General features: G+C 36.8%; 1 protein-coding gene across 1 annotated transcript; it reads left to right on the top strand.

The window, feature by feature from the left end:
* Positions 1-1657: 1657 nt before the first annotated feature.
* Positions 1658-5145, top strand: LOC139853189 (protein YIP4b-like). The gene is made up of 3 exons (XM_071842570.1): positions 1658-2280; positions 4517-4591; positions 4719-5145. Exons 1-3 carry the CDS (start codon positions 1786-1788, stop codon positions 4977-4979), a joined length of 831 nt encoding a protein of 276 aa, XP_071698671.1. The 5' UTR covers positions 1658-1785; the 3' UTR covers positions 4980-5145.
* The last annotated feature ends 6042 nt before the right edge of the window (positions 5146-11187 follow it).

Here is an 11187-nt window from a genome sequence, read left to right as displayed (position 1 = left end):
TGTTATTCAAGGCCAATATATGAACGTTTTGGTCAAATGTTGACCTTTTAATATGAAGACTTTGTGGCTATACAGGTAAATTAAGTTATTAACGAAAACACTCATTTTTCGAATGAACTATAGACTTGTCGAGTCTACAAAGCTTCGTAGGTGCTCCTCCTTCCCCTTTATCTTTTGCCCTGCCATGGCCAATAAATCCATAATGATCGACGAGTCGGAACATGTATGAATATAAACCCCTGAAAAAAGAAATGTGTGTAATTGACTACACAAGTGGCAAAGGTGTCTTGTGACCATGTGAAATAAGAATTATCTGTTTTGCGTTCACATAAGTTTTTCAATTTTTGAATGCTGCTAGAAAAGAATATGAATTTCACTTTTCTATCCCTAAACACATACACACATATGTGTGTTATGTAGTTCATTGTCACAGTTTTAATCTTTGTTCGCACAAGGAGCGGTGGCGGAGACTTTAATAATTTTACTAGCGAACATTGTTGCTAAAATGGTAAATGACATTGCTTTGAAGTCAAAATGAGTTGATAGATAAAGTTTCGAATGATTAATAAACATGGACAATGTCAAGCGTCGAATGCCACGTCACGCGTCGAATGCCACATTAGATACATCATCGTAGAGTATTGACCAACTGATTAATTTGATATTTCAGATGTTATTTAGTAAGGGCTTTGCTACAACGTAAACCTGTGGCACATGTTAATAATTTATTGGAGTCGATGTTTTTATAAATAAGTTAGAATGGATTCAAGAAATGTGAAAGTTCTTTTTTTTAGTAAAAACCGAACATATATTAAAAAGCAACTCATCAAAACGATGAGATTCCAAAATGGAGAACAAACGATTACACGGATAAGACCGAAACAACACACGAAACAAAAGGATCAAACATAACCTAAAGAAACAACACAAAATAAAGCCAACAAATATAAAGGCCAAATGAGACCACCATCAAAACACCTAGAAAATCACAATGAACATAGAAGAACACCTAAAAAGAAGCATTTGTGTCGCCCTCTTTCAACCCATTCATGTAGGAACAAAACTGCTTCAACTTCGAACCCGGAATAATGATTTTTTTACTTATTTCTTTCGGATTAATAAATTTTCCTTCCACATACTTAAACGAAACATCACGTTCTTCATTATCAAACCTCGGACCGCCTTAGAAGACCCGAACACGCTCGTCGCGGAAGAAAAAACACCACCATCATTGTCACCCTCCAAGCAATCCTCACCCAAAATATGAAAATTTTAAAATAAAAAAAGGTTCACTAATTTATACGCGTGTCAATCCCTATCAATCCCTATCGCTAAAAAGAATACAAGAAGCATCAATTAAGTCATTTGATAAACTTTTATTCCGTATTACACTCTCCTACATAGTTTAAGAAAAAGTGTTTGTGATATGTACATTTTGTTATTTTCAAGTCTTCCTTTTTACTTTTTACACAATTTGTTATTTTATATATGCATAATATATGAGAATAAAAAAACTTTATATTATATTATTTGTATCAATTTATAAAAGTGAACAACAAACATTGATAATGGAAAAAAGTATATCACATACTTTACATAGATATAGAGAGGAGGGAGTAACAAATTAAAAGGGCCATTTCCGCCAAAAATAACAAATTAAACTTCCTGTCTCTTTCACATTTACAAGTTTTGTAACAATCACGTTCAGCCTCCTCCTTGCTTACAATAAATCTAATATCGCCACCGTATCAAACAACAGATCTACCGCAACCGTCACAAACCACCATGTCTCACGACGAACGAGACACCGTACCACTGCACAACTCATCACAATCCGACATCGATGAAATCGAAAATCTAATCACCGCCAGCGTTCAATTCGGTCCATCCACAGTCCAACCTGCACGTCCACCATCACCGACACCTGCTTCAATTCCTGTATCTACGTCACCATTCATATCATCAAACCTCCCTCCACCGGTGCCGAAACCAGCTGTTGTACCTGCCGCACCAGCACCGTCATCAAACCCTAACCGTACTGCAAATGCAGGTTCGAATATGAACGGTTTCGGATCAGCTCCGAATACGTTGACGGAACCTGTTTGGGATACGGTGAAACGAGATTTATCGAGAATTGTTAGTAATTTGAAACTAGTTGTTTTTCCGAATCCGTACCGTGAAGATCCGGGAAAAGCGTTGAGAGATTGGGATCTGTGGGGCCCGTTTTTCTTTATTGTGTTTTTAGGACTCACATTGTCATGGTCTGCTTCTGTGAAGAAGGTATTTGCATTTATTTCTATCAATGAATCATATGTTATGTTATTATGTTATATTACTACATTGCAATTTCTAACTGTAATTGTATTATTTTTAAGTATCTATGATTATAAACTTAAAATTCTATAAGCTTGTAGTTATAGCTTAGGTGAAGTTAGGGTTCAATTTAATAGGAAAGTGTATTTGAAATGAGGATGTACATATTATCAATTTGATGAAATGTAGTAAGTAGCTTGAAATCTTGAAAAAGAAAGAATAGGGAGAAAGGGGGTAGGCTGTAAGCAGCACATGTTATTAATTTTTAATGAATGCAATTTGATTTTTGCATTATAATTGAGAATCGGGACTGTACATTCAGTTGGAATGTTGAATTACGTAAGTTTAGTTAGGGGGTTGTATGGGCACATTGCTGATATAAGACGGAACAGAATTGAAGGTGTTTACTTTGAGAGTTACTGAAGCCTGAAGGTAGTCTACATGATTGCCATTTGAAGGTGCTGTGTATGCAATGTGTATTTTAGTGAAGTTTTAACAAATAATGCTTGAGCCATATATGTATACTCTATGTTGTGCTGGTTTTCTGTTATCAAAATATAAAAACTTATTTGCAGGGCCGGTCCCGAGAAATTGAGTGCCTTGAACGAAGCGGAAAAAAAGGCCCTAACAATTCGTACCTAAAACGAGGTAAAAGAAAAAGACCTTTAGGCACTAACGAATAATAAAAACTATTTACATGACGACAACCAATGTCATATATAAAAGTAGGATTAAACAAAAAACAATAATATTACGAGTTCAAGTCACGATTAAACCCCATATTATATTATATATATGAGAAAAAAATATTTATAATCCATGTGACAACTAACCAAAATAATCAACTACTTACGAATCCTTTTATTTATGTTGTGTAATTGCAGTGGGTTGGGTTGCCTCCTCTGCAGCTCATCTCTACTGTTTTTTTCCAGTTTCCATTTGTTTTTGTTAAGCTACATGCGCCATTGTGTACTAGTGCATGATGGGTTGGCTTAATCCCCCTATGGCCCTATGCATCTTTGTGTATATGGTTGCGTACTGTCATTGAGTTTTATCTAATGAAACCATTTTGCTTTTCAACAAAAAGAAAAGAATAATATAATCTATGAGACAATTTATAATAATGTGTGAAGTTTGGTCCGCATATCAGCAAAAGCTAATGTTGATCTATGCATCCCACATCGGTGGTGATGTAAATAAATACGATATATAAATTAAAGACGTGGACTGTTATGTACAAAATATAAAAGCTGGGCCTATATCTACTAGTCTTACTATTTACGTTAGGCTTGGTAATTTTCGGTGGCCGGGCCTGCTTATGTGCAACCTTTTTCTTCTTTGAAAGACGAAAACTTATGTTTAACTTACATTGTCATTTTACATAATATCTTGTTTATATTTATACTCCGTATATTATAGCTAACAGAATCCTGTAACGGTGGTGCTTCTCCCATACATCTTACGTGCTTTATCAATACAGAAAGCTTTGATGGCCCTCTTGACACCTGATGTAGAGCTATTTTTAAGCAGATCAAATAACCTAGGTGAATATAAATTCATTATTGCGACTGGATATCTTTACCATATACTTAGGGACGAATGTTATTCTAGGTATAAAAAAAAAATATGTTGCAAAAGATGCCATTTTGGTTTTTAGTACTGAGGGGGAGTTCAAGGTGTATGTGTTGAAGGACTAGTATTTGACCCTTTTGTTTTCATATATGATCTTTATGAGTTTATAGGGTGTTAAGTTTTGGTTGTCTAGATAAAAAAAAAAAAAAGGATCAAGGGGTAGACGGGTAGTACAAAAGCATGTTCCATAGAAATGTTGAAATTATGTTCTATTAATCGCTCCCAATCTGTCATAGGACTTGTTTGTTTGCCCTTTTTTTAAATTATCAGAAGAATGTGCCAATAATCATATTTTATGATTTAGGGTAAGTGATCTTTTCATTGTACACTTTTTAGATTTAAGAAAATACCCCCCAATACTCCAATTTCAACCAGACAATATGTTCCTCTTTTCAGTTATAAAACCAATTTAGTAACTATAAATTATAGTCTCAGCTTTGTATTGTTGTAATACGCAAATAAGGAAGGCGTTTCAGTCTATGCTGTCTAGTGTTAACAAGTTCATTAGTAGTGAAGTTACTGGATTGAAGCTAGTTAGTAGTTACATATGCTTGTATTTGTCTTCATACAGTCTGAAGTTTTTGCTGTTGCCTTCGCACTTCTCGCTACAGGTGCTGTTATTCTGACACTTAACGTCTTACTGCTGGTAAGTTTTCTTTTAACTCTCTTGTATAGTGTACAAACACATATTAATGTTATAATGTATGCATACATATACATGACATATTGGGTAACTGGGTTACTAAGCACTATGAAATTTGATTGCTTTGTAGGGTGGCCATATAATTTTCTTCCAAAGTTTGAGTCTACTGGGTTACTGTTTATTCCCTCTGGACGTGGGCGCACTAATTTGCATGTTGAAGGACAACGTGATTCTGAAAATAGTTGTAGTGTGTGTGACATTGGCTTGGAGCTCTTGGGCTGCATATCCTTTCATAAGCATGGCAGTTAACCCGAGAAGAAAAGCTCTTGCACTTTACCCTGTTCTGCTCATGTATGTATCTGTCGGTTTCCTTATCATTGCTATTGATTGATTGGTTAATTTCGATGCATACACAAATATAGTAGTAGTACCATTGCTATACAAAAATGAGGTTTTGAGATACAGAGAAACTATTTTTGTAATTTTTCTAACATGGAGGTTTATATGAGGAACTAGTGAAGATACTGGTATTATACTTTGTACAACTGTACGAAAGTTTTGAGTCAATATTAACTTTGGTTATGAAGTTTTATGCATATATGAATTTTATGGTAACCAAAATTAAGGTTGTATCAGTATATGACTGTCATGTAACATCTCCTTGGGAAACAATATTTGAGATCTCTAAGTCCTAAACTTCTAGATTTGTTGCGAATTTGTATCAGATTTACTAGTATTGCCCATATACTTTCTTTTAACGTGGATGGTCCTCGTGTTTTCACTTGGTACACCGGTAGTGCCTATCACTAACGCCCGTTAAAACTTAGTATATGTGCATCGCACGTGAGGGTTAATTGGTCGCTTTACATATCATTCCCTCTTTCTCTTTTATCCATCCTATTTTTAACATCAAAAAAATCGTCTAGCGTACGTGTCCCACTATTTCCTTATTTCCTTTTTTTTTATTTGTTCAATTTAGCTATTTTTTACGACGGCAATTGTGGCATTGAATCCTCTCATTTATCACCCACACACCCTGTTAGGAAGAAACTTCTCGCATTCATCGAGCAAAGCGTATTCGGAATGCTTGGCCCGCACAGAGTGAAGGATACCAGAGGCACAACCTTGGAGAAAACTCTCCCAAAAATTTAAACTTGCACCTATTTTTTCAAGGATACAGGCTCAGAACCAACTGACGCTTTTTACACCATCATTCATAAACATTGTCATTTTTTATCTTCTTTTAAAATTCAGCTCCTTGACTCCATTTTCGCAGCAGGTAAATAACAATAGATTGAACTAAACATCTTTAATCCTCTTTATTCTTCACCTCATTTACACTTTGGTTAACCATCGTTGCCGATGTTGGTGTCCTGAAGAATCTTGACCGGAATGAAACTCGTCCATTAATGAATTTATCTTTTGAACGTGAATCAGGCTAATTATCGATAGTACAGTAAAATTTAACATGTCAAAAGAAAAAAGAAAAAAAAAAGAGAGGAAATCCTTAATCCTACCAAACAATACGGCCCATCAACTTAGAGTTAGAGTCCAGTTGGATATATATTAATTAAATATTGTAAATCATATGAATATTTTATGTTTCTGTCTTTCTGAAAAATCATGGTTTGGGATGTTAAGGTGTCACTGATTTCCATATTAAAAGGAAGGATATGATTGAATTTCTCTCCCTCAATCATATCGCTTTGTTAACTTACAATTGTTGCAAGTTGGTGGAACAAGAGATCAAAAGCAGCTGTTAGCCACCTAATCAGTAATCACCATACTTACTTTTATTTATTATTCAATAAGAAATAAAAATAAATGCCAGTTACAACTCTTTTTTTCACAAAATTAACGAATACTATAACGAGATCTTTATCGAATAATGAAAATCCCAAATCGTTACCGACACAAAGAAAAACCGAGCCGGCTCATATTAGTATGAGGGATAATAATTACTTTTATAAGGTTAACATTATTTTATTTTTTTCTTATATGTTATCAACCTAATTCACAAACTATATACTCCGTAACATAGTTTCACAAGAGTTAAGAAATTAGCGAAATTATAATATTATTTCGAATGTGTGGTAGATATCGCAAAATTTATATTGCAAAATTCTCAAATATAATACTACATCGTTGTAAATCGCAACTTTAGATCGAAATTCTAGCTTGCAATATAAGCTATCTAAAACAAATGAATATAACGTAAAATCAACACAAATGTAAAATATATACTAATATTCAGTATAATTTTGAGGATTTGTCAATATGCAATACTTGGCAACTATGTGTGTGTGTGTGAGAGAGAGTGTGTCTGGAGAGAGAAAATGAGAGTGGTGAGGGAGTGTGGCAAGAGGTGAGGAAAAAAAGATCTAAGGGCACGAATAGGGTTAGAGATTTTTATAGTGGTAACTACAACGGGCTCGACAACAACAAGAGGTCAATCGGAAATCATCTCAAATCTTTCATGTTTTTCAATTTCCCGGATGAGTGGAAAGTTGAAGAATTATGGAGGATGTTCAAAAATTATGGCCAAGTGAGGGATGTGTATATGGTTAGGAAACGACTAAAGAATGGGAGGAGATTCGCTTTCGTAAGGTTTGGGGGTGTTGAAGACGATGAAAGAATGTTGAACAAGCTAAGGGAGATTCGAATCGATGGGATTATGCTTAGGGTATTCAAGGCTATTGACAGGAAGAATAAGATAGGGGGTCAGGAGGTTGATACAAGATGTAACCACTCAAAGAAAGGGACGGGTAATGGCTCGAATGGAAGAGGGCAAAGTAGCAGATTTGCACCAACATTCGCTTGGAAAGAGAAGGATGAACGTCGTTCAGGTGATGGTTTGAACAGAGATGAATGGCCCAAGGTAAACGAAGCAAACTCTAAGATGAAAGGCAAGGACCTTCGTGAATTCCTAAATAAAAATAAGGAATTCAATGAAGAAAGGAAGCCTGAAGAATCTGTTAGAGACAAGGAAAGAGAGGTCATTATTGATTTCGATGAAGAAGACAATAACTCCTTATTAAAAAACTCATTCGTAGGGGAAGTAAAGAAACTAGAATATTTGGCCAATTTTAGATCGATTTGTGAAGGTGAAGGGCTACAAAACTTTGTACTAAAGTATCTGGGGGGTCTCAGTATGATGATAGTGCTCAACGATAAGGCCAAGGTGGATGGATTCGTCCATGGCGAAAACCATTGCTTATCTAAATGGATGAGTAACATAAAATTTGGGGGAGATAGTAACTATCTTGTGTCAAGCAGGCTTACATGGTTAAACATCCTAGGAGTTCCTGTCAAGCATTGGAAGGAGAAAATTTTTCGCAAGATTGCTGGATGGTGGGGCCAAATACTTGAAACTAGCAACTGCTCCTTTGAAGGACATCAGAATTTGATTGCTGGAAGGGTCATGATAAAATCGTGGGGCATTAGTCCGATTAATGAAACAGTAAAACTCAGAATAGGTAGAAGCATCTTCTATGTCAAAGTCATTGAAGAGATTAGTGATTATATTGAAATTGACATGGATGGCGATCAAGAAAGTGAATGGAGTGAAGATGGTGAGTCGGTTGACGACGATGAAGATGATAAAGGTTCTGACTTTTCTGTTTCGATCAATAATGATACCGATGTGAATGAAGAAGATATTCCGGAAAACATTCCGGTGAGGGAGGAGGTAGCAGACCAGGGGTCACCGGAAAAACCAAGAGAAGTGGATGCATCGGTTCACGTGGAGAGCAGTGGGAAAAACAGGCGTAATCATGAGGTTCACACAGGTTCCAAAGTTTTCTGCAGTGAAGACGTGCAAAAGGTTTTTGGGATGCCAACTGTCGAGTGCAGTTCCAATGCTCAAAAGTTGGAATCCCCAAACCCTAGTAAATTAAAAAGTAACGGCCGTGAAGATGGGGTATACGTGGATTCAATGTCAGATAAAAAGGCTAATAACAGTACTGGGCCTGTGAATTTGGAATCAGACGGGGCAAGTTTGGGCCGTAATGGCCAGATAAAGCCCAAAGGCAATTGTAACAACACTTTGGTTGAAAATGATATTGGGCCTGCAGTTTCAAAATCATATGGAGGATGTGGACTGAACGATAATGGGCCAGGGGAGATTAAACGGGTTAGGGCCAAGGGTAAAAGTAATAGGGAAGAAGAGAATGATTCCGTATTCGACTTCCAGGGGGTATCGAGCAAATCAATAGAAAACACTTTCAATACAACTGACACGAGTAAGGTTGAAGTGGTGCCTGATTCAAAAGAATCGATCTATGAAAATTCTTCAACTCAAAGCGTTGACTCGGTTAAAAGCAGGAAAAAGAAAAAGAAGGCGAAAAAATTTGTAACGAGTGACGAAGAAGCCTACTATTCTGATAATGATTATGTGGGAGTCAGAGAAGACGGGATCAACATTGAGGCACCTAATAGGAGTAAGTTCAAGGCTAATGATAAACCTTCAATAATCGGGAATTGGAGGGCTTCATCCATGATCATGAGAGCTAAGTGTTTAGCACGATCCCAACACAAAGAGGAAAAGAGGAAAAAAGCAGATTCAAAGAAAAATGGTCCTAAAGTCTCTAAGGTAAAATCGAAGCATACAAGATCGGTGAATTTAGATGGTTGTGGCGATAACTCTCAAAGCTCAGAAAGAAGTGTGGAACTTGGAGAATTTGGCAATCGCATAGGCTTAGTGTGGGACGACAACCATCAGGTTTAAGTTTCATCTCCTGTTTGTGTTTATCGTTTTTGATCATTTTCTTATGAAGATTCTATGTCTTAATATTCGTGGGTTTGGGACGGGTAAACATAGCAAAATTGGTGAATGTTGGAGACTTTTATCTCGCGAGAACCCATGTATTGTGGCCCTCCAAGAAACTAGACTAAATAATGTGGATAACAAGTGGATTAGTGTTTTATGTGGTTCTAATGATTTTGATTACATTCAGAAGGAAAAAATCGGGAATTCGGGTGGGTTTTGACAATATGGAATAAAAACGAATTTGTGGTGGAACAATAATTCTTTAATGATTTTTTTATTGCGATTGCGGGTAGATGGAGAGGGCGGGATGATCTCACCTTTATTGTCAACATTTATGGCCCTCATGATGATGCTAACAAGTTGATTATGTGGTCGAGTCTCGAAACTTTTCTAGGTTCTCATGACGCGGAATGGGTGCTATGCGGAGATTTTAATGAAGTAAGAGATGAAAGCGAGAGGAAAAATTGTGAGTTCATCGAGAGACGGGCTAAATGGTTCAACGAATTTATTGACAACACACACCTAATTGATGTTCCGATAGGAGGTAAGAAATTCACGAGAATTTGTGATAATGGGTTGAAGTTTAGCAAATTAGATAGGTTCCTTGTCTCCGAAGGATTTGTCAACATGTGGGGTAATGTGTCGGTTTTAGCCCTTGAAAGGAAGATGTCGGATCATTGTCCTCTTGTTTTAAGAGATAGAGTAATTGATTATGGACCAAAACCGACAAAAATCTTTGATGAATGGTTAATTGGAGAGGAGTCTAAGAAAGTTGTAGAAGACGCATGGAATCTCATTGTAGATGGTAATAGGCTTGATTGTGTCTTCCGAAACAAGTTAAAAAATGTCAAGCAAGCGAAAGAGTGGAGCAAGAATACTTTTGGTAGTCTAGATGCCGAAATTGAAATCCTCAAAAAGAAAGCTTGTGAATGGGAACTAGTTGCGGAGGATAGAGTCTTAAGTGATGATGAGAGATTAAGGTGGATTGATTCTAGGAAACAATGGATAGAAAAAGAGAAGGTCAAGGTAATTATGGCAAAAGAAAAAGCGAGGGTTAAATGGATTCAAGACGGGGACGAAAACTCCAAATATTTTCACTTGGTTTTCAAAAGAAGACACTCGAAGAGGAATATTCGGGGTTTAGTTATCAATGGTACTTGGTGTGAAGACCCTATAGAGGTTAAAAAAGCGGTTCACGATCACTTTAAGCTGCAATACGAAAAAAGAAACGTTAACAAAATGTGTTTTGCACGCCCCAACGTCTTGGCCCCTCTTAATTCGGCCACAAGGAATTTTGCTGCTGTTCAGCCTGCTGCTACGGTTAGCTCAGAGGCTGGTGTAACAGCCCCCACAACACCAGTTTTTGAGCTTCATTCTCCTGCCTATTCGACGCCAACAGTGAATTCAACGGGTGCTGGTACAGAAGCTAGGGTCGCGGCTGCTATGCCCAATGATGCTCCTGCCTTCCGTGAGTCTGATCAGGTATATGTCTCGAAAATTAGTGCTGAATCTGCTGCTGCTATTGAGATACCATTCACTGAAAAGGAGGTTCTTGATGCAATAAAAGAATGTGATTGTTCAAAGGCGCCCGGTCCCGATGGTTTCAAATTCAAATTCTTTAATATACATTGGGACCTAATCAAGAATGATCTTATGATGGCACTCCATTGGTTCTGGGAAAACTGCGAAATTTCGAGAGGTTGCAACGCTTCGTTTATTACGTTGGTGCCTAAGAAGATTGATCCCCTCGGTTTACATGAGTACCGTCCCATAAGCCTTATTGGATGTTATTATAAGATCCTCGCGAAGATTCTTTCCATTCGTATTAGAA

The sequence above is a fragment of the Rutidosis leptorrhynchoides genome, chromosome 6, assembly GCF_046630445.1.
Source record: "Rutidosis leptorrhynchoides isolate AG116_Rl617_1_P2 chromosome 6, CSIRO_AGI_Rlap_v1, whole genome shotgun sequence".
In the NCBI taxonomy this organism is placed as follows: Eukaryota; Viridiplantae; Streptophyta; class Magnoliopsida; order Asterales; family Asteraceae; genus Rutidosis; species Rutidosis leptorrhynchoides.
This window is presented reverse-complemented; position numbering and strand designations above follow the sequence as displayed.